The 25,509-nt window shown below is 42.2% G+C and overlaps 1 protein-coding gene across 1 annotated transcript in view; it reads left to right on the forward strand.

Moving 5' to 3' along the window:
- The first annotated feature begins 3,148 nt into the window (after positions 1-3,148).
- brinp1 (bone morphogenetic protein/retinoic acid inducible neural-specific 1) overlaps positions 3,149-25,509 on the forward strand; it is a 63,515-nt gene continuing 41,154 nt past the window's right edge. Inside the window, exons 1-3 of the mRNA XM_027152745.2 lie at positions 3,149-3,274; positions 4,467-4,686; positions 12,023-12,192. Coding sequence (XP_027008546.1) covers positions 3,149-3,274; positions 4,467-4,686; positions 12,023-12,192 — 516 coding nt within the window. The remainder of the gene's footprint in view (positions 3,275-4,466; positions 4,687-12,022; positions 12,193-25,509) is intronic.

Genomic DNA, 25,509 nt, shown 5'->3' on the forward strand with positions numbered 1-25,509 from the left:
CGGGTCGGGTCTTTCTTAAAAAAAAACGTCGGGTTCGGGTAAAAAGTGATTCGGGTCTCTTCGGGGCGGGGACATTTCTTTAGACCCAAGAAGACCTCTAGTGTATGGTTTGTGAATGTTTGGGTCCCCTGTCACTCATTTTCATTTCATCAGTTCATATTTCTAATGAAAATACTCCATCTCTCTCAATATAGTCCCACTTATTACAAGAAAGGCTTCCTAAGGGTTGTTTGGCTGGTTAAGGGCTCTTCGCTGTTTAAAAAGAGGTATATACAAATATCAAATGAAGGAAGGAACTAATTTATTGAAAGAGTGCTTGATAGGGGGTGAAAACTTTCAGATCAAAACTATTTCCATTTCATTATTTCCTGCCCTGAAAATATACCTAGTTAATCGCCAGAGTTGCAATTAAATAGAAATTCAGTGTGTTGTGGAGATGTTGGTGCATATTGTTATCAGCATGACTGCATCCGTTCCTTGTTAGTTTCTGTCTCTGTTGTTGGGAAGAAATAGAACTGGACATTACTGAACCCGCTGGTGCACCAATTAACCGAAAATCACTCGCCTCAGGGATCCATCCGGTTCTCAAACCGAGCGTGCTAGAAGTGCGATTTGCGGTTGATTATACGTCTGTCTGTCTTTCCGTCTGTCTGTTTGTGCTCGTCGATGAGAAATAAAACAGAAAGAGAGGAAGACGAACGGATCTGAGACGTGTTTACACGTGAGCAAACCAACACAGGGTCGATCCCACAGTGCTGCATGTTATTGCAGTAAGGCATACAGGGAAAGACGAGGCAAGACGTATGTGTTTTCCTGTCGGGAAAATCGTCACGTCTTCGCGTGTTTAAATTCGATGCTGAACGATTTCTCCCCCTTTGGACCTTAGCATAGATCTTGTTGAATTTTTTAAACAACGCAGTCAGATGTGACTTTATTTTGGTCCCCTGCCTAGCCAGTGCATAGCCAGTTCATTTATCAAGCAAACCACAAAAACGCTGAATCACAGAAAGCCCATTTTTCAGTTTGCTAATCTGAACATATGGACCAAACCGCATATGCTTGCACATATGGCTAATTACTGGGGCTAAGGGGCATGAGCCTGAGCTATAAGCTACAATTGATTTTAAGCCAATTTGAGAAACTGATGTTAGCGACATCGAAAACGTTGTGGAGTTAGCATTTCCTGTAGCCAAATAACACTGAAAGAATCCAAAGCATGTGATATACAGTAAAGGCATTTGAAGACCTGCCTGAGAATACAAGGCTGCTAGAACAAACAACGATCTATACATTCATTCATTTTCTACCGCTTGTCCGAACTACCTCGGGTCACGGGGAGCCTGTGTCTATCTCAGGCGGCATTGGGCATCGAGGCAGGATACACCCTGGACGGAGTGCCAACCCATCACAGGGCACACACACACTCTCATTCACTCACACACTACGGACAATTTTCCAGAGATGACAATCAACCTAACATGCATGTCTTTGGACCGCGGGAGGAAACCAGAGTACCCGGAGGAAACCCCCGAGGCACGGGGAGAACATGCAAACTCCACATACACAAGGCGGAGGCGGGAATCAAACCCCCGACCCTGGAGGTGTGAGGAGAACGTGCTAACCACTAAGCCACCGTGCGCCCCACAATCTATACAGTGATGTGAAAATGCTTTTAAAGCTCCGGAGTCTTTTCAATATCCAGGGACTAGATCTAATTTACCCTTAATAAAATGCTGAGTTACCCCACAATAAAGTCAACAAGAAATCCACACTGTAAATTGCTTTGATTATAACTACAGGCTAAATTCTGTAGTCTTCCCATTCCATATAGCTTTCAATGATATCCATAATCCACTGCTGCTGTCATTCATTAAGGAATCTAATAAGAATCGCAGTGCATCGGGTATTCCTTTCAGACATTTCTCATAACTACCCACACACACTTATTCCCCCCAACAATCTTTTCTCTGGTGCAACTTTATGCAGAGGCTTAATACGCCTCATTATCTGCCCTACTTTACCTTGAGATTTGTTGATGCCAAGGCAGACACAGTGCAATTTGCATATATTTGCTCCCACTCCCTTGAAGAGCAGTAATTAGAAAGCGCTTAGATCCATTTCACAAGGCGAGAGCCCGTGAGCTTCACCTGTCACGTGGGCCATGGAGAACCTCAGCTGCACAATTGAATTAGCATCACCCAGTGTTTTTGCAGCGCTCAGGCTAATAGCAGGGAAATCCGACGCAGCCCGGAGGTAAAAACCTGTTGCTCGCGATTTTGAGATATATCCGACTAAGGACATGTCGCAGTCAGAAATTATTCTGGCACTGGCAGCACAGCGTGGGCCGACCCCATGCAGGTAGACTTAATTGTACACCGGTGCCTGGCACTACCAGTTGCCTGGTGATGTTTTCATTATGACTCCAACCCCAAAGCCCTCCGCCGATTGCTCGACACCTCCAGAAACACAGCGCCATTCACGCGTTACGCCGAGCCACACTGAGCCGATCCCAGCGGAAATAAATAAGGCAGTGTGAGTGCCTCGATAAGGGAGGATTATCTTATTCTCTTTCAGGAAAAAAGAGACTGTGTCTATCTATTTACAAACGCTTGTCATACGAGTGGAATTTTTTTAGTTGGAACATCAAAAGGTTGCCACAGTCTCTTAAATCCTCAGAGGATGTTATGTGCACTAATGACTGGTCCTGGAATTAGACATGAGGCTAAATATAATGTCTGTAGCTTGACAATGAATTCGAGCGATACATTATATCACTAGGTCTCACTGATAATATTACTATTCGCTTAATTTAATTACTCCTTCTATCGTATATCATGTTAAACGTTAAGTCCTAACGCTACCGTACACATTAACAGAAAGGTACCCTCTCTGTTCATTTATTTTATCCACCGTAACATGTCCATTTTTCACTCAGGAATTGATCGAGTGTAGGCTTATCTTAGTATACCACAAAGGACAAGACATGTATTGAGGATTTATGGGTGTTTATCGATGACATCGAGTCCTGTACTCTTGTCTGCATGATAAATCCTGCCTTGAAAAATAATAAGCCCAACAAATGGAAATCAGTACAAGAGAGACCTGTCCCAGTTTATTCCCTCTCCGGCTTGGAAGACATGTAAGAAAAATGACTTCAGAGTCCATAATTATCCGATCATCTGAAGCCATGCAGCAGAAATTTGAGTTTATCGGTTACTACCCCCAGACGCCGAGGCAATATCATTTAATGCCACCGAAGGAAGCAAGCAAGCAGGTAAGGGTTTAACGCAGAGGTACATCCTCTGAGGTGAAGCTCAACTCAATTACAAACCCTTGAGATCCATTGTCCATGTCCCCAGTTACCCGGTTCCTTCCATCCTAATGATTAACACATCTCCCGAGGCCGAGGACTCGAGTGGCGGCCGACACAGATGCCTGAGATCTCCATGGCAATGACCCAACGGGGTTGATTCAAAGCTTAATGAACCACTTTGGGTCTCTTACTCTCTCTCCGACCCGTTGATAATGTTTTTCATTTCTGCTTAGTTACACTCGGATGGGGTGATTAGCACCGGAATGCACCTCGGATGCATTTTCGTGTCTTTGTCAAGGGTTTTTCAATTTTGCGCTCCATTACAGGAAGTGTGTTTCTTTGTCTATAGCGAAGCTCAAATGAAAAAGTAATCTGGCCAATACAGCATATTAGCAAGCCGAGAGTCTGCCCGTTGGCGGAAATCAACTCGAGTGTGATGTTCATCTGTATTTTCTTAATTAAGATAGCAATCACAAACAACGATAGCCAGCAGGCGGCTGGTGTTTTGACAAGAAAGAATCGTGGGCGTCTTTATTTGTACTCAAGGCTAGATGTGATTGGCTGCTTCATATTATCTTTATGCTCTGCTGGTCCTTGTCTATGTTTGATTACTGATACATCTGGAATTTGTCTAAAGAACCATTAAGACCAATAGATTTAACTTTTGGTTTGTGTGAATAAATTAAAAGTAGTGCTTTGTCTTATTTACATTTACGGCATTTAGCAGACACCCTTATCCAGAGTGACTTACAACTGAGCAACTAAGGGTTAAGGGACTTGCTCAGGGGCCCAGCAGTGGCATCTTGGTGGACCTGGGGTTCGAACCCATGACCTTCCGAAATGAAATAAGTGACAAAAACACAGTCATCCTTTAGTCTTTAGGGATGTGGTAGCTCAGTGGCTAAGGTGTTGGGCTACTGATCGGAAGGTCATGGGTTCGGACCCCAGGTCCACCAAGCTGCCACTGCTGGGCCCCTGGGCAAGGCCCTTAACCCTCAGTTGTAAGTCAGTCTGGATAAAGGTGTCTGCTAAATGCTGTAAATGTAAACGTGGTCACATTTACATGTACAATGAATGTAAAAGTAAATACGGTACCCGATATGGCGGCCATGACAGATAAAGGATTTCGGTGAAAGTCAGTTAGTTCCTAAAGGTTGCATCTTGCACATCTTTCTCTTGCAGGGAGTTTGCACGTTGGAAGGTGAGGAACACAGCCATTGAGCGGCGGGATCTGATCAGCAATCCCGTACCCCTCATGCCCGAGTTCCAGAGGAGCATGAGGCTTCTGGGACGGCGTCCGTCCACACAGCACTTCATCGACACCATCATCAAGAAATATGGTACTCACATCCTCATCTCGGCTACGCTCGGAGGTAAGAACCCTGCATGAACCCTGGATGAACCACAGCTCCACAGAGCCTTAAACCTGACAAACATACAGTATATGCGGTGGTTATTATACACTCAGCACTCAGGATTCTATATGTGATAGCAGTCATCTGGCTTCTCTATGGGTATCCATACATTTTGATTTAGTAAACATTCATTCATTCATTTATTCATTCATTTTATACCGTTTATCTGAACTTCTCAGGTCACGGGGAGCCTGTGCCTATCTCAGGCGTAATCGGGCATCGAGGCAGGATACACCCTGGACGGAGTGCCAACCCATCACAGGGCACACACACACACACACATTCACTCACACACTCACACACTACAGACAATTTTCCAGAGATGCCAATCAACCTACCATGCATGTCTTTGGACCGGGGGAGGAAACCAGAGTACCCGGAGGAAACCCCCGAGGCACGGGGAGAACATGCAAACTCCACACACACAAGGCGGAGGTGGGAATCGAACCCCCGACCCTGGAGGTGTGAGGCGAATGTGCTAACCACTAAGCCACCGTGCCCCCCTATTTAGTAAACATGGATATATAAAAGAATTTTAAATGTTAAGCTTTTCTTACAAGTATACAGTAGATGTGCCAGAAGTCCAAACTAGTGCTATGACTTTTCCATGTAAGTTTCACCAGAACTAAAAAACATGAGATGATTAGAGGACTAGCAGAGGAAGCTCCATGGTCATCGGGTCAGTCCTGAGCTCACTGATTATTTGTGGGCATAAAGACGTTCTTGTGATCATCTGGAGTCCTTAGTCAGCCTTGTACTCAGTGTTCCTGAGATCTTCAGGCATCTCTTGGACTTCTAAATAAATGTGCTGAACACATGTAGCATTGCATCATCAGCGTACAGGTTTAGATGATGTATCATGAGTCGGTCATATTACCAAGTTCTGTTTGATGATCAAACTATAATGTATGGCTTGTGGACTGACTCTAATGTCACCAGGGTCAGATGTTTGGTTAACGGTTCTGTCTAAAGGACTTCTTCTTGCTTGATGCCAAACTTTAAAGATTTCCCCAAGGGAGATGACATTAAGAAGACTTTAGAGGTCTGAATGCCCTCAACTTTTTAAAGAACTCTTAAGGAACCCTATTAGTGTTAAATAGGTGTTATCATCAAGGCTACAGGAATCCTGACAAGTGATATATCTATTTTATTCTGGTCGCTCAGTGGTATCTAATCTCACTGGCTGAGGATCTGGAAAATGAGTAAAACTCAGAAACCTCAAGTGCTCATATGTACACCGGTGGAAAAAGTGGTTACTCCAGGATTCTTCAGGTGGATAACGGTGCTACTAGAAACTTTTTTCCTCAGCTGTTGAGCTCAAAATAGAATTTTGAGAACCTTTAAGGGTGCTAGATGATCAGATTAGACTTTATTTCTCCTGTAAGTCACCTTGAATGAATAAATGTATTGCACCGGCAAGTGGTTGAACCAGATGTGCTGCTGCTTATGGTAATGAGAATGGTGAAAAAAGAGAAAATAAATATAGGGGTGTATGATAATTATGAGCGCTTGTAGGTCATCTGTCTGTCTGTCTGTCTGTCTGTCTGTCTTTCTGCCTGTCTTTCTTTCTGTCTGTCTGTCTGTCTGTCTGTCTGTCTGTCTGCCTGTCTTTCTGTCTGTCTGTCTGTCTGTCTGTCTGCCTGTCTTTCTGTCTTTCTGCCTGTCTGTCTGCCTGTCTTTCTGTCTGCCTGTCTTTCTGCCGTCTTTCTGTCTGTCTGTCTGTCTGCCTGTCTTTCTGTCTGCCTGTCTGTCTTTCTGTCTTTCTGTCTGTCTGCTTGTCTGTCTGTCTGTCTGCTTGTCTGTCTGTCTTTCTGCCTGCCTGTCTGTCGGTCTTGTCTGTCTGTCTGTCTGTCTGTCTGTCTGTCACTCCCTGACACCTTTCTTTACTATCAGAGTCTGAATCTGTTTAATCCTCCCAACATCTACATCTGTATTATTATTATTATTATTATTATTATTATTATTATTATTATTATTTGGATCTGACTGCAATATTTTCTAATGATTTTTCCCAGCAAAACAAAACAAAAACCAAATTCAGAGCTTCATTTAAATATTTAAATCATCCTCACCTTCACCACCGCCACCAGGCAGCTCCTAAACCTCAGCACATTTTTTTTCTTTGTCCTAAATTATACGTGACCGCTTGCTTGCGCCTCCATGAAAGTAAAACCCTTGTCTCTGGTGACTTTTTGTTCCGGATCCCGTTTTGTATGCGCACCTTTTAGTCTATCCTAACTGTCCTGTAAAGCTGTCTAGTGAGGTTAAGAAAATAAAATGAAAATAAAATATCCCTCGTTCTATTTGTACGTCATCCTGAATAATGTATATCTATTCTCTAACATAAGGGGGGTGAGGGTGACGGTGGCTTAGTGGTTAACACGTTCACCTCACGCCTCCAGGGTCGGGGGTTCGATTCCCGCCTCCACCTTGTGTGTGTGGAGTTTGCATGTTCTCCCCGTGCCTCGGCGGTTTCCTCCGGGTACTCCGGTTTCCTCCCCCGGTCCAAAGACATGCATGGTAGGTTGATTGGCATCTCTGGAAAATTGTCCGTAGTGTGTGTGTGTGAGTGAATGAGAGAGTGTGTGTGCCCTGTGATGGGTTGGCACTCCGTCCAGGGTGTATCCTGCCTCGATGCCTGATGACGCCTGAGATAGGCACAGGCTCCCCGTGACCCGAGAAGTTCGGATAAGCGGTAGAAGATGAGTGAATGAATGAATGAATATTCTCTAACATCTGTAGAACACGTACACTTAATCTACAGCACTTTCTTCTCTTCTTCTTATTCTTCTTCTTCTTCTTCTTCTTCTTCTTCTATGCGTGTGTTTAAGCTCAAGACGATCGTCACCCAGACGTCGTCTATTTCAGTCTAGCACTAACACATTAAATATTGTAGCGCCGGCTGATAAAGCGACGAGATCCATACCGAGTGGTGGCCTGCAGCTATTATACTAAAAGTATAGAGAGACAAAGCATTAGAGAACGACGGAAAAGGACAGAGGATGCGCTCTTTTACGGCTTATTTGCCTGATAGCTGCTGTCTGAAAGCCTGTATATTCCCCTCCTGTTCATCAGCACTCAACACCTATGCTTTCACTTGGGCTATTATAAAGAGGATGGACATTAATGCTTATGTGAATATGCTTTAAAGCCCATATTGTGGCATCCAGGATACCTGCTCATGTGAAATAACAGCCAGCTTCTGTATGAGAGTCCAGACAGCTACAGTACTGTATATAGACCGCAGGACTCTGAGTCAAGTCAAAGGTGACTGTAGCAACAAATCCTTAATATTTACCTGAAGCAAAAAAAAAAAAAAACATCAAATATTTGAATTAATATAAAAATTACAATTTTCAAATTATAATATATTTTTAAATACACACTAAAGTTGTTTAATGTTCCTATGGAACACATTTTTGCTTAATACAATAACCACAGAAATTATTATTAAATTATTAAATTAAATTTATTCATTCATTCATTCATTTTCTACCGCTTATCCGAACTTCTCGGGTCACGGGGAGCCTGTTCCTATCTCAGGTGTCATCGGGCATCGAGGCAGGATACACCCTGGATGGAGTGCCAACCCATCACAGGGCACACACACACACTCTCATTTACCCACACACTCACACACTACGGACAATTTTCCAGAGATGCCAATCAACCTACCATGCATGTCTTTGCACCGGGGAGGAAACCGGAGTACCCGGAGGAAACCCCCGAGGCACGGGGAGAACATGCAAACTCCACACACACAAGGAGGAGGTGGGAATCGAACCCCCAACCTTGGAGGTGTGAGGCGAACGTGCTAACCACTAAGCCAATGAGCCCCCCAAAATTAAATTAAATTAAATTTTAATGAATTATTAAATTATTATTATTATAATTATAATTAATATAAAAATGAAAATTAGATATTAAAACACTTTAATGTGCCTGTGACACAAAGGGTATGGATCTGATTTTTTTTATGTCTCAAGGGCATTGATTTATTTTCAATACAATAATAATTAATCAAATAAATGCCATCGATATTTTTAAGATCTTTGAGGAAACGGCAAACCATAAAAAGTGTAAATATTATTCTTAGTTCATTTTGAAACGTACTTTTTTTTGTCTTTAAAGTCATACTGTGTGTGGTGGAACTTGTGGATGTTACTTAACAAATAAAGTCTACACTTATTAAAATGAAGGCTTTATGGCACTGGTTTATGTGTTGATGTAGCTTTATTATCTGTCGAAGTGACTAAACAACTCTCCTGAGCTCCGGCGTCGCCGTGGTTACCGATCCTCCGATGCTGTGCCGGTGCGGCGTGGATCCTCCTTCCTGTTTGCCGTGTTGCTCTGCGTGTATTTGTTATGTCACGTGTCAAACGCATGGCCAGGACCTAGCGATGAGCTAGCGCATGGGCTATGAGCTGTGAGCTAGCGCATGGCTAGATGGCACTTGATGCTAATACTCTACACTGACCTCCAATGACCGGCTAATGGTTTTTTAATGAGCTGTAATTGTGGCTTTGCGTCTCTGGCTGCTTTCCCTGCCTTCAGGTTTAACACCAAGCATCACCTCGGTGATATTAATCCGCCATCACAGACTTTTTCTCAAGCCCTTCTACATCCCTTCTTTCATCCTCACACACACACACACACACACACACACACACACACACACACACACACACACACACACACACACACACACACACACACACACAGCACCAGCAGCACCAGAATTTGGCCATAAAACAGAATAGGAAATCAATATAAGCTGTATCTGCTTTCCAGCCCACAGGACTGTGATAAATCCTGAACAGGTGTAAGGCTGAGATTGAGACGACGTGTACTATCAGACTGTGGGCCATAACCGTGTCTGGCTTCCATTTCATTCCGACTGCAGCGCCGATTTGGTTAAAATGGCCGAGGATGGAGATGAAGATGACTTCCCTGGCTCATCGCAATACAATTATCGCTTGTTTTAGATGTCTGGCTACAAAGTGTGAAGAAATAATAGAAGTGCCAACGACACAACAAGACAAACACGGGGGACCGTTCGACAATTACTGAAGGAGGAAAGTACAACTGTGTAGATATTTATCTCCATTACTCACCTAATACTACTGACATCTACCTTATTAACTTCACCTAGAGTTCTTTCTTTCTTTCTTTCTTTCTTTCTTTCTTTCTTTCTTTCTTTCTTTCTTTCTTTCTTTCTTTCTTTCTTTCTTTCTTTCTTTCTTTCTCTCTCTCTCTCTCTCTCACACCACAACCATAACTAATCAGAAGTTGAACAGTAGCGGTATGGGGGACACGGTGGCTTAGTGGTTAGCATGTTCGCCTCACACCTCCAGGGTTGGGGGTTCGATTCCCGTCTCCACCTTGTGTGTGTGGAGTTTGCATGTTCTCCCCGTGCCTCGGGGGTTTCCTCCGGGTACTCTGGTTTCCTCCCCCGGTCCAAAGACATGCATGGCAGGTTGATTGGCATCTCTGGAAAAATTGTCCGTGTGTGTGTGTCCGTGTGTGTGTCCGTGTGTGTGTGTGTGTGTGTGTGTGTGTGTCTTGTGATGGGTTGGCTCTCCGTCCAGGGTGTATCCTGCCTCGATGCCTGATGACGCCTGAGATAGGCACAGGCTCCCCGTGACCCGAGGTAGTTCGGCTAAGCAGGATGAATGAACAGTAGCGGTCCTACTCCTCCACCCTGAGGTACTCCCAGTGTCCTTTACTACTGCTTGGTCTGTACCAGTGACAGTCACAGATCCACTTGGCGTCCATGATCTCGTCTGCTTGTTTTGGCACTGAATTCAAATCAGTCCCTAGAAATCCCAGAGATGCATGTAGCAGTTAGATCAAATCTCGATCCCCACTTAAACTACGAGCAAACGTTCAAACTTCATGAGCACGTGAGTTATTAATGTGAGCCTCTTGTTTGACCTGGAGAACACGGCCACCATCACGAGGCTTAGCGCAAGAACCATACTACACATGCAGGTTAATAGGAAGTTGTTAAGCGTGTCTGCTCTACACAAGGGTCAGGTGTGTGTGTGTGTGTGTGTGTGTGTGTGTGTGTGTGTGTGTGTGTTGGAAAGAATCTGATTGTGCTACAAGAGTTAAGTGACCAATCAGTACAGAGTGCTGCAAGCTAAATGGCCAATCAGAGTGTAGGGCTGCTGAGTGCATGCAACATGATTTTGAGTGCTTTTCAGATTTGCTGAAGGAGAAAGAGAGAGAAAGAGAAAGAGGGAGAGAGAAAGAGAGAGGGAGAGGTAGACTGAGAATATTTACTTGATCAACACAGCAGTGTTTGTTGTGAAACTGATTTTGTGAGCGCCGTTTTTCTGACACATCGTCGCAGTCGTTTAGAAAAAGGTCACCAAATCAATCCTGCTTCCTTTCTTCCACTCCTGCTGGCCCTTGCAACCTTTTTTTTCCTGTCACCTCGGGGTGGGGGGGGTGGGGGGGCGGGGCAGGGCAGAGATGGAGGGTTGACTTGATTTGACACGAGGACCATCTTCGGCGTGGCAGGTGACAAACCGCAGCATGAACGCGATGCACTGTTTGTCAGGGCTGAGCGTAAAGACACGCTGAGACGTGAAGCGCCGTGACAGACGTCCCTTAATCCTGCCGCGTCGTCGCTTGAGGAGGAACCTCACTCTCAACCTCGTACTGCTCAGAAGAACGTACGGCTTTCAGTTACACCAGGAAATAACTGATTATGAGCTTCTACTTAGCTGCTGGGTTCAATACGCAATAAATGTTCATTTAACCTGGTAACTGGACCATAATAAACAAACAAACAAATAAACAAATAAATAAATAAATAAATAAATAAATAAATAAACGAACGAACGAACGAACAAACGAACAAATAAATAAATAAAAATCCCCAAATAAAATACGAAAATTATCTAATTATATAAATATAATAAATTTAGTTTATTATATATATATATATATATATATATATATATATATATATATATATATATATATATATATATATATATATATAACCTTAAATTGGTTAAAACTAATTACTGTTTTTATGATTATTTAATGATTTAATTAATTTTCTTGATCATTTTCAATATATTTGGGAAATGCTAGCATGTTTCCCGTTAGCTCCTGTAAGTGTTAAGCTAAACGATTCAGGTCACATGCTAACACTGCGATGCAACTTACTGAAGCTAGCCAGCACTAGCAGTCTGATTCATACATTATGGTGTAGCTCTTTGCGAACTCTATCTGTGTAATGTACGTCGATATAAATTAGAATATCGTTTCTGTTGTTTAGGTGAGGAGGCTCTCACCATGTACATGGCAAAGAACAAGCTGGACAGGAAGATGGTGAACGCAACGCAGGGGGTGGAAGCGCTGCACCAACTCGCCTCGTCTTACTTCATCGACCGCGACGGCACCATGCGCAAACTCCACGAGATCCAGATCTCCAGCAATGCCATCAAGGTAAATACTTCAATCATCTGTCAGGTTTGTGCTCATGTCAACAACGTCTGCAGCTCTGGTTATAAACATTCATGAATTTACTCCCAAAGCCTCATAAAAATCTTCATATATTAATAATAATAATAATAATAATAATAATAATAATAATAATAATAACAACAACAACAACAACAACAACAACAACAACAATAATAATAATAATAATAATAATAATAATAATAATATTAAAATCTCTAAAGTTACTTCCTATTAAAGTTTGTGTTTCTTAAAGCTATACTCTCGTAATACTGAGGGTGGAAATATAAATAACATGGAAGATAAAGTTCCAATAGATTAAATGGTTGTATAAAGGTTGTATAAAGGTTGTATAAAGGTTGTGAATGATCAATATTTCAAGAGAAGAAGAAAAAAAAATCACCTTTTTTTGATAAATTATAAAACATAAAACGCACCTTTTTCCAGGAAATAAACGAGACAGTCTCTCCTTCTCCCTGTCGTCTCTTTATCTGCATGTCTGTGCGGTTTTTAGTATTTAATAGTGATGGAGACGGGAGCAGGAAGTGAAGCATGACAGAACAAAGTGAAATCGACAATAGCTGCTGATTCAGGAGAACAGGAAGCAGAGGCAGCAGCCAACAAACCAAAGCTCCATCCGAACCTCACGTGCCTCTCGGGTCAAAATGACCCATTTCTTTTCATTCTGTCTCTTTTTTTTTTAGACTAAAAATAGAACAGGACTGAAATTATTTTTTTCACCCATATAAACCTTTGTTCTTGGCCTGATTTCTTTAATAACCATCAAGCATCGTCGTCTGTTTTTTTTAACGGAAATCTAGTTACATTACCGACCCGATGTTCGGGACGTTCTCGGCCATTAAAAATGTGATCGAGACGATTTTTTTATTTTATTTTAATGACTGCTGTGAAATCCACCATATTTGTCATGACACGGGGTAATGAAGAGGACCCAAACGCAGGATAGCAAAACAAACAGGGTTTAATAACAAAGGGAACACGAAACAGGACACGGACCGAAGACAGGACAGGACAACGGTCGATTCCGCGATGGACAAGGCAACGTGGCACAGTAAATAGACACGGTGATCACAATAGGAAACAGGTGTGTAGACAGGGAGGAGCAGACGAAGGCGGGGCAGACACGTGACGAAGAACGTAAACAGATGCACGTCATGACAATATCGATCGTTATTGAACACCAGAGTGATGAAGAGAATACAGAACAAGTCTAAAATTATAATCCAGTAAAAACCAGTTCTGTCCCTGCTCCTTTCACCTGGTCTTTCACGTGTTACATATCCTATATCATAGCATCTGTATCAAAACACTTATCATGCACTAAGTAGAATTAATTCATTACAATTTACTACTTAAATGTTTTATCTTTTCTTTTTAATCTATTTTATAGTAAAACCGCATGCTATAAAGGAGTAATCGAGGTATTTTATGGTGCAGCGCCGACCGCTATTCCGTCGCTCGGCTCTGTCTCGTCGCTAACGAGACTACGGGACGATGAAAAGTATTTTTTCTGAAGCTGTTTACGCGTTTGTCTGAAACATCATGACAATCATGAAATTATCGTTCGGTCAGAAAATGCATTCTGTAGAATTTCTAGCACCTTGGACAGTGCCGCGTCTTCACGTGTCGTGAGGTGTGTCCTGAAACTCACGTGGAAAAGCGACGTTAACGTTAAAGCGACGAAAGAAAGGACTGAGAACGCGTTAGCACACACAGCTCAAGGTCGGAGTGTGTGATCGTTATTCTGTACACACGACCGACGGAGAGATGGAGAGAGAGATAAAGGGAGAGGGATGGAGGGAGGGGTACGGGAAGATAATTAGAGTGAGTGGGGTAAAAGAGGAGAAGGGGGAGAGAAAGAGGGAGAGAGAGCCAGAGAGAGGGTGGGGGGGTGGGGGTAAAGACGAGAAGCAAATAGAGAATGATAAATGTGAGAGAGTAATGTAAGAGTGAGGGAGCAGGGTGAAAGAAGAGAAAAAGGAAAGAATAAAGGAGGGTAAATGAAGAGAAGAGAATCGGATAGAGTAGGGGAGAGAGAGAGAGAGAGAGAGAGAGAGAGAGAGAGAGAGAGAGAGAGAGAGAGAAATGGACAGGAAGAGAGACATAGAGGTAAAGGATAGAAAGGTTGAGAGAGTTACAAATGCATAAAGGAAAAAAGAAGGAGGAAGGAAAGGGGATAAAAAAGTGAAGAGAGAGAGAGAGAGAGAGAGAGAGAGAGAGAGAGAGAGAGAGAGAGAGAGAGAGAGACATGTGTTTGCTAGTCACGAAGCAGACAGTCAACAGTCTTTGCTTGCAGGAAGTAGCTGAGAGTGTACTGGGACTCACACACACACGCACACACACGCACACACACACACGCACACACACACGCACACACACACGCACACACACACACACACGCACACACACACACGACTGCCTTTCCAGTATTGATTTAATATTGCCAGCAGTCCAACCCTGCACTCATTCTTCCCCACACACACACACACACACACACACACACACACACACACACACACACACACACCGAATCTCAGGGGTAGACATCACAGGACTCATCACATCACACAGTGCTTTATGATTTATTCTTCTTCTTTAGCTGTTGTTACACTATTTCTCTCTAGTGCACCAGTGTGTGTAGATCTAACACTTCCACTGCAGTCATTGTGGGTGCTAAATCCACACACACACACACACACACACACACACACACACACACACACACACACACACACACACACACACACACACACACATCAGTCTTCCAAAGAGACTAAGTTTGTGTTGAAAGCAACTTGAGCAATTCTTCACCGCCGTCTTATTTACATTGTTTTTTTTTTATTCCTAATTTTTAAGTTAATCAGACAATTAAATGCGTCGTGGTACGACGAATCCTCACATCGTTACCTCCTTAACGCTACATCTTTAGCTCTGTCCGGTACAAAGCTCTGACACCGGAGACTCCTTCCAGGACCAGTCGGGTGCGACACGATCGATGTTACCTCATGGAGACCAACGTATAATCATCACATGACCTTTTTGTTATTTTCTCCTCTGTGTGTCAGAGTCCCAGTAATGTTCTGAATGCTGTCGAGTTCCTTCAGAAGTGTCTGACCATCTCTACGTCTCTCGCTCCGAGTCATCTCTCACTCGTCTCCCGTCCCTAATCTCCGCCGGCTGAGCGTCGACGTGCCCCAGACACTTCAGTTTGCATTATAAATCGTGTCACAGACAAACCGACAACAAGACGGCGGGAGTGCGATGGCCTCCGAGGATTTTCTCATCTACAGCCGTGTTTCTTTTCCTCCCTTCTTTTCTCCCACCAGTATATACAGCACATCTTTGCTCTGTCAGTCAAAATAAAGACGTAACAAGTGGTAAAGCTTCCCTTCGTCCAAAAGCTCGGCTCATTTCCTCCGAGATCCATCGACTTTAAAGAGCGGCGGTGCCACTGTCTCTCTTTGGGACTTCTCTCCTCCTTTCTGAAATTGCTCACAGGATGCTTAGGTCAAGATTTTCTCCAGAACAAACAGTTTTGAAGCAGAAACTATTGATCCGTCTTCACACTTGGATCAGAAGATCTGACACAACTATTCTTGACTGACAGGGTCAGATAATCCTGTATACCACTGTAGAAAAGATAGACTGACTTTTTTTTTTTTTAATGTATACTCATCATCCTGACATCCACGAGTTCAGATAGTTCACTCTTAACCTCAGAGGATCTATCAAACCTGACACCTGGGGATGAACTGTACCATGATGACACTAACATCATGTGTTTTTTTCACACTGTTTACTTTGTAGACTTGGTTTTTGGGCACGAAATCTGTTTTGAAGCAGAATTTGGAGACCTGTAACCGTGTAGACCGTTGTGTTTCCATGATATATTATTTAGAGAGAGAGAGAGAGAGAGAGAGAGAGAGAGAGAGAGAGATGTTCCGAAGGTCATGTTGAGCAGTGGGAATAATTCGGTGGATTTGGACTTCTTGGTTTAGAGATCCAAAGTTCAGGTGAGCCTCTAAATCCCAACAACCTTCAGATAGAACAATCAAAAATGAACTGTATTATCAGGTGGCTGTTGTGGCTGTTGTGGTTTGAGTTCTGCGCATCGTCAGTGTTGTATAAAGTACTAGAAAGCGGTACTCGAGTAAAAGTACAAGTATCGTACTGGAAAAAGACTTCGGTAGAAGTGAAAGTCACCATTTACAATATTACTCAAGTAAAAGTCTTAAAGTAGCTGATATTCACTGTACTTAAGTGTCAGAAGTCATTTTCTGATATTTAATGTACTTAAGTATCAGAAGTAAAAGTAAAAAGTAGGTATACTGTAAGAGACACTTCATCCGGTAGGAAGAATCTTTCATTCCAGTGTATAGAAACATTTCTTGCGAATACGGCCATGGGTGTATAACGTTATCTCCTTCACCCTGTTCACCGAGTTCACCGCTATTGCCGGAGTAACCGGAGGTCCTCCAGCGGGTGCTTCCGTGGCGGTTTCAGTTGTGCTTCCTCCTCCTAGGGCAACATTACCCTGAAATAGAGCGTGCAGAGCTGCGTAATGCAATCTAGGAGCAGTGATTCGCCAAACCTCCCTTGTTGCAGTCACACACATTTCTTTAGATTTCTTTTTGCAGTAACGAGTAACAGAGAGGGGGCACGGTGGCTTAGTGGTTAGCACGTTCGCCTCACACCTCCAGGGTCGGGGTTCGATTCCCGCCTCCACCTTGTGTGTGTGGAGTTTGCATGTTCTCCCCGTGCCTCGGGGGTTTCCTCCGGGTACTCCGGTTTCCTCCCCCGGTCCAAATACATGCATGGTAGTTTGATTGGCATCTCTGGAAAATTGTCCGTAGTGTAGTTCGGATAAGCGGTAGAATAACGTAGTAACGAAGTAACGAAGAGTAACGAAGATGCTTAGTGGAAATATAGCAGAATAAAAGTATACATGGGCATTGGTGGCTCATCTGGTTAAGGCTCTGGGTTGTTGATCAGAGGATCAGGGTTCAAGGTGAGATGCCACTGCTGGGCCCTTGAGCAAGGCCCTCGACCCTCCCTGCTCCAGGGGCGCTGTATCATAGCTGCCCCTGCACTCTGACCTCAACCTCCTCAGTTGGGGTACTGTATATGTAGAAAAAAGAATTCCAGTGTGCTGTGCTGTAATGTATATGTGGTGATAATTAAGGCTTCTATGCTCCTGTATATATATATATTTTATCTAGAAAATATAGCGAAGTGAAAGTTGATATAAATTTAAATAGCGAAGTAAAATACAGATATGTGAAATTTCTACTCAAGTACAGAAACGAAGTATTTGTACTCCGTTACGTTACAACACTGCGCATCGCCTACTGTACTCACTGGGCCGGCTTTGGAGATGCTTAGGGATCTGTTTCGAAGCCGATTTCTTTATTATTAAAGGAGTACTGAATTGTATCGCTCGGATTAGTCGGATCCGTTTCTACAGCTCTTGATTTTAAGGCATTCGATAATAACACACAGCACCGTATGTATCAAATAACATTAGAAACAGTTGTGAGAAATGATGGTGAGGTCCCGAAGGTTGGGAGGAGCTGTAGGGATACCTCACCGGATTCTTCTTTACCCAGTAAATCGGCAGTCCGGCAAGTCCGGCAGATTCCGATAAATTCAACGGTCGGTTGCTCCTAGATGTGGCCATGACAGTTTGAGTTCTGGACAGTGTGTATTTCTTGTGCTGGTTTTGGGGATGCTTGGGGGTTTGTCTCGAAGCAAATTTATTTTTATTGAAGGATTGCTGAAGTGGAACACTCGGATTAGGGGGATTTACTCCTACAGCTCTTGATGTGAAGGCATCCAATAATGCACCACACCACAGTTTTTTATCAAATAACACCAGACGTATACATATAGAGAGAAGACGGAGTGGCCCTGGAGGTCATACTGAACAGTGGGAATATCTCATTTGAGCTTCTTGGTTTGGAAATCCAAAAGTTCAGGTATTTCCCTCTAAGCCTCTGAAGCCCAATAACCTACAAATACAACCATTGGAAGATGAATTGTGCCATCAAGTAGCTATTGCAGTTGTTTACTCCTGGTTGTTTACTCCTTTGGGGATGATTGAGGATCTGGTCTGAAGCAAATGTATTTATTATTGAAGGATTGCTGAAGTGGAACACTCGGATTAGAAGGATTTGCTTCTACTGCTCTTGATTTGGTGTCATCCGGTAATACTATAACACTAGAAATAGATAGAGAGAGAATGTAGAGAGGTCCTGAAGGTCATGTTGAATACCTCCTCATTATTGGGCTTCTTGGTTTGGCTGATCCAGAGTTCGGCATTTCCTTGTAAGCCCATGAATCCCAACGACTTTCAGATAGAACTATTTGAAGATGCACTCTGAATGAAGAGGCCATTACGGTTTGAGTTCTGGTCATCGTTTATGCTTCGGGGTGGAATGAAGATCGGTTTGAAGCAAATCTCTTCATTATTGAAGGACCGCTGAAGTGGAACTCTCGGATTAGGTCGATTTGCTGCTACAGCTCTTGATTTGGAGACATCTAATAATCCAACACACACCGTTGAAATGAAATGTTACGATATACAGTACAGACCAAAGGTTTGGACACACCTTCCAAAAGTTTGTTTGGACACACCACCTTTTCAACAGGACAATGACCCCAAACACACCTCCAGGCTGTGTAAGGGCTATTTGACCACGAAGGAGAGTGATGGAGTGCTGCACCAGATGACCCGGCCTCCACAGTCACCGGACCTGAACCACCGATCGAGACGGTTTGGGGTGAGCTGGACTTCAGAGTGAAGGCAAAAGGGCCAACAAGTACTAAGCATCTCTGGGAACTCCTTCAAGACTGTCGGAAGACCATTTCAGGTGACGACCTCTTGAAGCTCATCAAGAGAATGCCGAGAGTGTGCAAAGCAGTAATCAGAGCAAAAGGTGGCGACTTTGAAGAACCTAGAATATGACATATTTTCAGTCGTCTCACACTTTTTTGTTATGTACGTATATAATTCCACACGTGTTCATTCCTAGTTTTGATGCCTTCAGTGTGAATCTACAATTTTCATAGTCATGAAAATAAAGAAAACTCTTTGAATGAGAAGGTGTCCAAACTTTTGGTCTGTACTGTATATACTATCTGGCCAAAAGTTTCAAGGGCTGCTGAAGAGGAATTCTTATTTTAGGAGGATTTTTTTTGAAGCGTCTCTTGATTGGCAAGGTCGGTATATGATACGTACGGCAAACAATCGCAACAGAGAAATGTCTATAATGATTCATTTGCATTACTCAGACATACTAAAGCTCAGGTCTTTATCACCAAGCTCCTCGAGATCCATCAACCTCCAATCAAATGTTTTCTGAGGATGAACCGAGTCTCCGAAGATCCACCGACCTTCAGACGACATCGTTTTACTAATTGATACATGCATACATGGACCATAGAACATGCTTGCACTGAACTTGTTTCAACCGCAAACAGTTTTGAAGCAAAAATTATTGATTTGCCTCCAGGGTGAAGGATTGCTGAAGAGGAACTCTTGGATCAGGAGGATTTGCTCCAACAGCTCTCGATTCAGAGATATCCAATAATTGTCCACACCACTGTTCCAATGAAATGTAACTAGAAATAGAGAGAGGGAAGACAAAGAGGTCCCCATGGGCAAGTGGAGCAGATAGAATGTTTCACAGATTTTAAAGCTCAGACCTTTTTATCTAATCCACAAAAGATCTATCAACCTTTTGAAAAGCATCATTCAAAAATGAACTATGCCATGAAGAACACTCTGGAGTGTTGTCTGATTTTTTTTTTTCCCCTCCACTTTAGAGATGCTTGGGACAAAATTGTCTTCAGACCAAATTGTTTTCAAGCAGCACCTATCGATTTAGCTCCAGGCTGAAGGATCGCTCGGGAAGAACGCTCGGATCAGGCGGATTTGCCACGGCAATCCTTCCTTTAAAAAAAATAAAATTCAGGCTCTTTAAGAATACTGACCCTTTAACACAACTCCTTTAACAGAAACATGACTAGAGAAATAATAAATTGCTTCGAATGGAACAGCACCCTTATCTAGGCAACCTACAGAGATCAGAGAAAAAGTTTGAAGTTGTACTTCATCCCAGGTTTCTTTGAAACTTGAGTAAATTTTAATTCCGGCACAAAATTTGATACGCATTATCACAGAGAGAAAGAGTATTTCTCTTTTGTCTCCTTCTGATCCGAACCACGTTCATGAATAATCAAGGAAAGTCGATTTCCCTTTAAGCAAAATCATCGTATCTGGGATACAAAGGACTACCTAAGCTTTATGACATAAAATACACACGAATCTACATACAGTTCAAGTCATATGACATGTAATACAAGGGCAACATACAGAACTTTCATTTATTCATTCATTTTCTACCGCTCATCTGAACTTCTCGGGTCACGCGGAGCCTGTGCCTATCTCAGGCGTTATCGGGCATCGAGGCAGGATACACCCTGGACGGAGTGCCAACCCATCACAGGGCACACACACTCTCATTCACTCACACACTCCCACACTACGGACAATTTTTTTTTTCCTGGGATTTGAACACACAACCTTCCAAATATTAGGCAAGTGTCTTAACCACTGCACTATTACTACCTATTGTATATAAAGTATAAACCAGACAAAAGAGAAGTACAAAAGAGAATAATCACACAAAAGTCAGAACATGGCACACAAACAGTTTACCGTAATACAGAGTCGTGTTAAGAGGTGAACATTCTTGAAACTGAGTGTGTGAATGTGTGTATATTGTCTTATGATTGACTAGAGTTCTATCCGAGGTGAAATCTCACCTGACTCCCAGTGTTCCTGGAATAGATCCAAGATCCTAGACAGAGTAAGGTGTTTGCTACAGAGCCACAGCGTGGTCGGTGCTCGCATCAGTGCAACGTCTGACTGTGCTAACGGCGTAAAAAGGGACTCGTTTGCGTGAAATATCTACTCGAAATATCAATATCGGCTTTCCCAGAAGTTCTGTTGTTTTCTGACCAGATTTAGTTCAGATGACTGAAATAATAAGATGCACCTTTTGGCCCACAAACAACCCTGCCATTTTCATAATTACACAAAGGGATCGAGCGGCATTGAAGTCAGACGCTGAGAGAATGCTAATTTATGCTAGCCCGAAAGCGACTTTGGTACACGGTGTTACTCCGGCGCATCATGAAGATGTTGATCATGAACACGAACATTATTAAAAGCCGTGAAAGGAAAAACAACAATAACAAAAACAAACAAACAAATAAATAAATAAATAAATAAATAAATAAATAAATAATTGGAATGAATTTAAACGAGGATGTACCACGGATCACGTAAAAACTCGTTTTAATTAATTTTTTTTTAAATATTTTTACAAAACACAACCCCAGAGACCGAACCACAAATGAGGGACACCAGGGTTCATGTGCCTTTACTTTCAGGAGTGCCTAAAATAGAAATTTCATTAGGAGGGCACCAGGTGACGGGGTGTAATAAGGAACCATGGCGGTCCCATGACAACACGACTTCCACGTCTTCCATTTCTCCGACTCCAATTTATTTTCCCCAGCCACCAAAAGCTTTAAACCTTTCTCTCGGCCGTCTATCTGATGAGATGCCGCCGGCCACGGACGCGACGGTTCTTTTAGCGGTGAGAAGAAGACATCATTCTCGAGTGTGTCATTCGGGAAGAATCCGGTACGTGAGACTTACCTGCAATTATCAGGCTTTCACTGAGCAGGACAGACAGGACAGGACAGGACTTCTTACTCGGAGGAAGTAAGCATCCTGTAACGGACGTGTTAATTGCACAATGAGGACATGTTGATCTGTTTCTGACAGAATTCTTTGCTTAGAACATTTTCACCTTACTAATTTCGACAGTCCGTCACGACCGTATTCTCTGACTCGTTCACGTAGCGGAGCGGATTTTCTAAACCGTGTGTAGATAAATGCCAGAAAAAAGAATGATATATTTTACATTAAAGAATATATAAAATCCCCAAACAAAAAAGTGGAACAGTTTTTATCTATGAATCTTCTTTATGTTCATGTTCATCTCAATTTTTTTTTTTTTAGGCTGATTTCTTGCTTGAAATCCTAATCATCTAAATCTCTATTGATTTCTTTCTTTTTTTCTCATCGTCCTTTATGTCCTATAATCAGACCGAACATTTGTTCCTGTTTGTCCAGCTTCCCCCGGAGGCTGCAGACGTAAAAGATTAAACCCATTTTGCATCACGTAACACACATTGTGTCTTCTAGATGGACTGAAAAGGTTTTCATTCTGAGTCGCTTTCAGAATCGTGAGTCATAATATTTTTCCTGCTTTTTCTATTTTAAAAGCCATAATTGAGCTTATTTTTTATATATAAAATAAAAAAAATAAATATATAAATGGCCCATTTTCACCTGGAAATGTTTTGTGCTCAACATGACCTATTTACAGTTTTTTCTTGCTAGCTGAGATTTAAAAAAAAATAAAAATAAAAATAATAACAGAAAAATTTTAGGTAAGATGAATCACAGGGAGCTTTCACACCTACAGTTCGGTTCATTTGATCTGGTAGCTTTTTAGCAGTTTTTGGTTCCTTTTCACACCACACTGTCCGTTCTGTTCCACATCAGTTGAAACGAACCAAAATGCAGTCATGTGATAACATCCACATCACTCATTGGCCACATGTCTTCGAGCGTATTTCCTAAACTGCTTATCGATCGATCAGAATAAACGTGCGGGAAATTTCCGACGTAACTCCGAAAGTAAACAAAAAGAGGAAAATACAGGAAAATACATCATACAGTACACCACGGAGAGACGACGTGCCGCGATTATGTTCGTGGTTGTAATCTACTACATCGCTCGTATACAGCTTTCTATGCAAAGTCTTCATTTTCAGAATGAAGCGCGGATGCGGTTTGAAAATATAATTTTAATGCACCGCTAACGGCGAAGACGCATCGCAAGAGGAGGAGGCGGCGAGCATTACTTTTGCGAAACTGTGACATGCTCATCTTCCGAAAATATTGCCGACGACCCACTACGGCAGCTGGTTTAGTCCAAAATGCACAATACTTTTTGCAGTCAGGTCTATTCGATCTCGGACCGTGTTCTCACCACAAACGAACCGGACCAGAGTTCGTCTGAAAGCGTACCGAGACCATCTCTTCAAGGAGGTCCCGGTACGCTTGTTTAGTCCGCTTTTGGTGCGCACCAGAGTTCGATTGCTGCGTTCTCACCTGCCCAAACGAACCGCACCGAACGAGCGAACGAACTCTGGTACGATTCAACCGAACTAAACAAGGCAGGTGTGAAATCTAGTCATTTGTACAGGGTACAAACTCATCTTATTACCGTTAACATTAAGGATAGGGTTGGTATAGGTATCAAAAGAAATTTTCTGGTTCCAATTCCGGTTCCAGTTCTGCCTTACGATTCCCGGTTCTGATTCCGATTCCATAATAAAAGAAATGTGAAAAATAATGCACAATACTTAAACAATTCCATTTGTGTTTCTTAATCCCTCTTTAAATATTTGAAACAGAGCGTTTCAATTCATATCAGTTTAAATGTAAATAATTACAACATCCAATTTAACATCCAGAATTACAACTTAGCAAAACGGTTAGCAATTTTTCTGAAGAGAAATGAACATGTCCGCTTTCTCTGGGAGAAGACGAGATCTTTCCTGGCTTATTGTATCTCCAGCTGTGGAGAAAACCCTCTCTGAGGGGGTGGGGGGTAGATTTGCTTCATTGTTGTAGCTTTGGAAATGAATCCACACTTTTGACTTATTTTAGACCTGTTTAACACAAAGCGAACCTCAGCACAGCAGCGCGAGTGACAGATCTCTGTGGTAAACTGCGTTAATTTGGTTGCGTGACTGTAAACAGTGTAAACGATTAATATTCATGAGGTAAGACACGGCTATTTAAAGTGACCGCTCCCAGCGATTTGCCCGTCATCGCGTCGGAACCGTGTCTGGAACCGTAACTTAAAAATTCCGCGCGGTTCCAGTTCCTGTTAAAAAACAGGAACAGGTTCTGAATAAGAACCGGTTCTCGGTTCCCAACCCTAGTTAAGGATTACGTTTTCATTTTCCATTTCCATTTTCATTCCTCACCCCTTTCTGTAGCTCCACCCACAAAAGAGACCCGATAATTTATCATTACCACAAGAGACAAAATCGACATCAATTAAAAAATATATATATATAAAAGCATCGAACCAAAGTGACTGTTGCTTCGATCTGTTGAATGACGTCAGGACCTGCGACGAGAACAGAGAGTCCTGTACGTCTCTCTGCCTTCTAACGCTTTCTCTCTGTCTTTATTAGACTTATAAAACATCTCACACCGAACCACAAAGAGCTTTACAAAAGACTGCCATATGAACGAGAGTATAATAAAAACAAATAATAGCTACAATAGAAAGCTTTCGGTTCTCTTCGTCAGCAGATAATTACTTTAAATAATGAGCGCAAATAAAAAAAATCAGCTTTTCTACATTTGGCTTATTAGTAAATTAAAGCATCTGTGTTACGTCTTGTGTAATAATTCTGCGTTATCGGTGTTAATTATCGTTTAATAATAAATTAATTTGTCAGATACCAAAAAAATGTTGTTTCCTCCTGTTTTCTTGTGTTCATGTGCAGCAGGGCTTAAGACTCACAGCTTAAATGATGTATCTGAGGAATTTAAATGGATCAATAAAGAAATAAATTACTGACTGGATGCGTTCACGTTTTCACTTCTCACACTCATAGTATTAACGTTCACGAGATAAACGACAAAATTTGGTTGTAAATGGATTTACTATGAGTTTAAAAATTGTACTTGACGCAATTATTTGCAGCAGTTAATCATGTCAGTCCGTGTTCTAGTGATCTCTACTGATAAAGCCATTTGACTCTGAGTCGGCTCACCTGCAGGAAGTGAATCAAACACGCTGTATGTTTTTGGGTTGCAGTATTAGAGAATCAACTGATAAACTGCTTCAATAAAATGAACCTTAATCAGTGAACACACTAATTATAGGGTGAGTGATTATTAAAGGGTGAGAGATTATTAAAGGGTGAGAGATTATTAAAGGGTGATTATTAAAGGGTGAGTGATTATTAAAGGGTGAGTGATTATTAAAGGGTGATTATTAAAGGGTGAGAGATTATTAAAGGGTGATTATTAAAGGGTGAGAGATTATTAAAGGGTGATTATTAAAGGGTGAGTGATTATTAAAGGGTGATTATTAAAGGGTGAGTGATTATTAA

Source organism: Tachysurus fulvidraco, chromosome 26 (assembly GCF_022655615.1).
Source record: "Tachysurus fulvidraco isolate hzauxx_2018 chromosome 26, HZAU_PFXX_2.0, whole genome shotgun sequence".
NCBI classification, from domain to species: domain Eukaryota; kingdom Metazoa; phylum Chordata; class Actinopteri; order Siluriformes; family Bagridae; genus Tachysurus; species Tachysurus fulvidraco.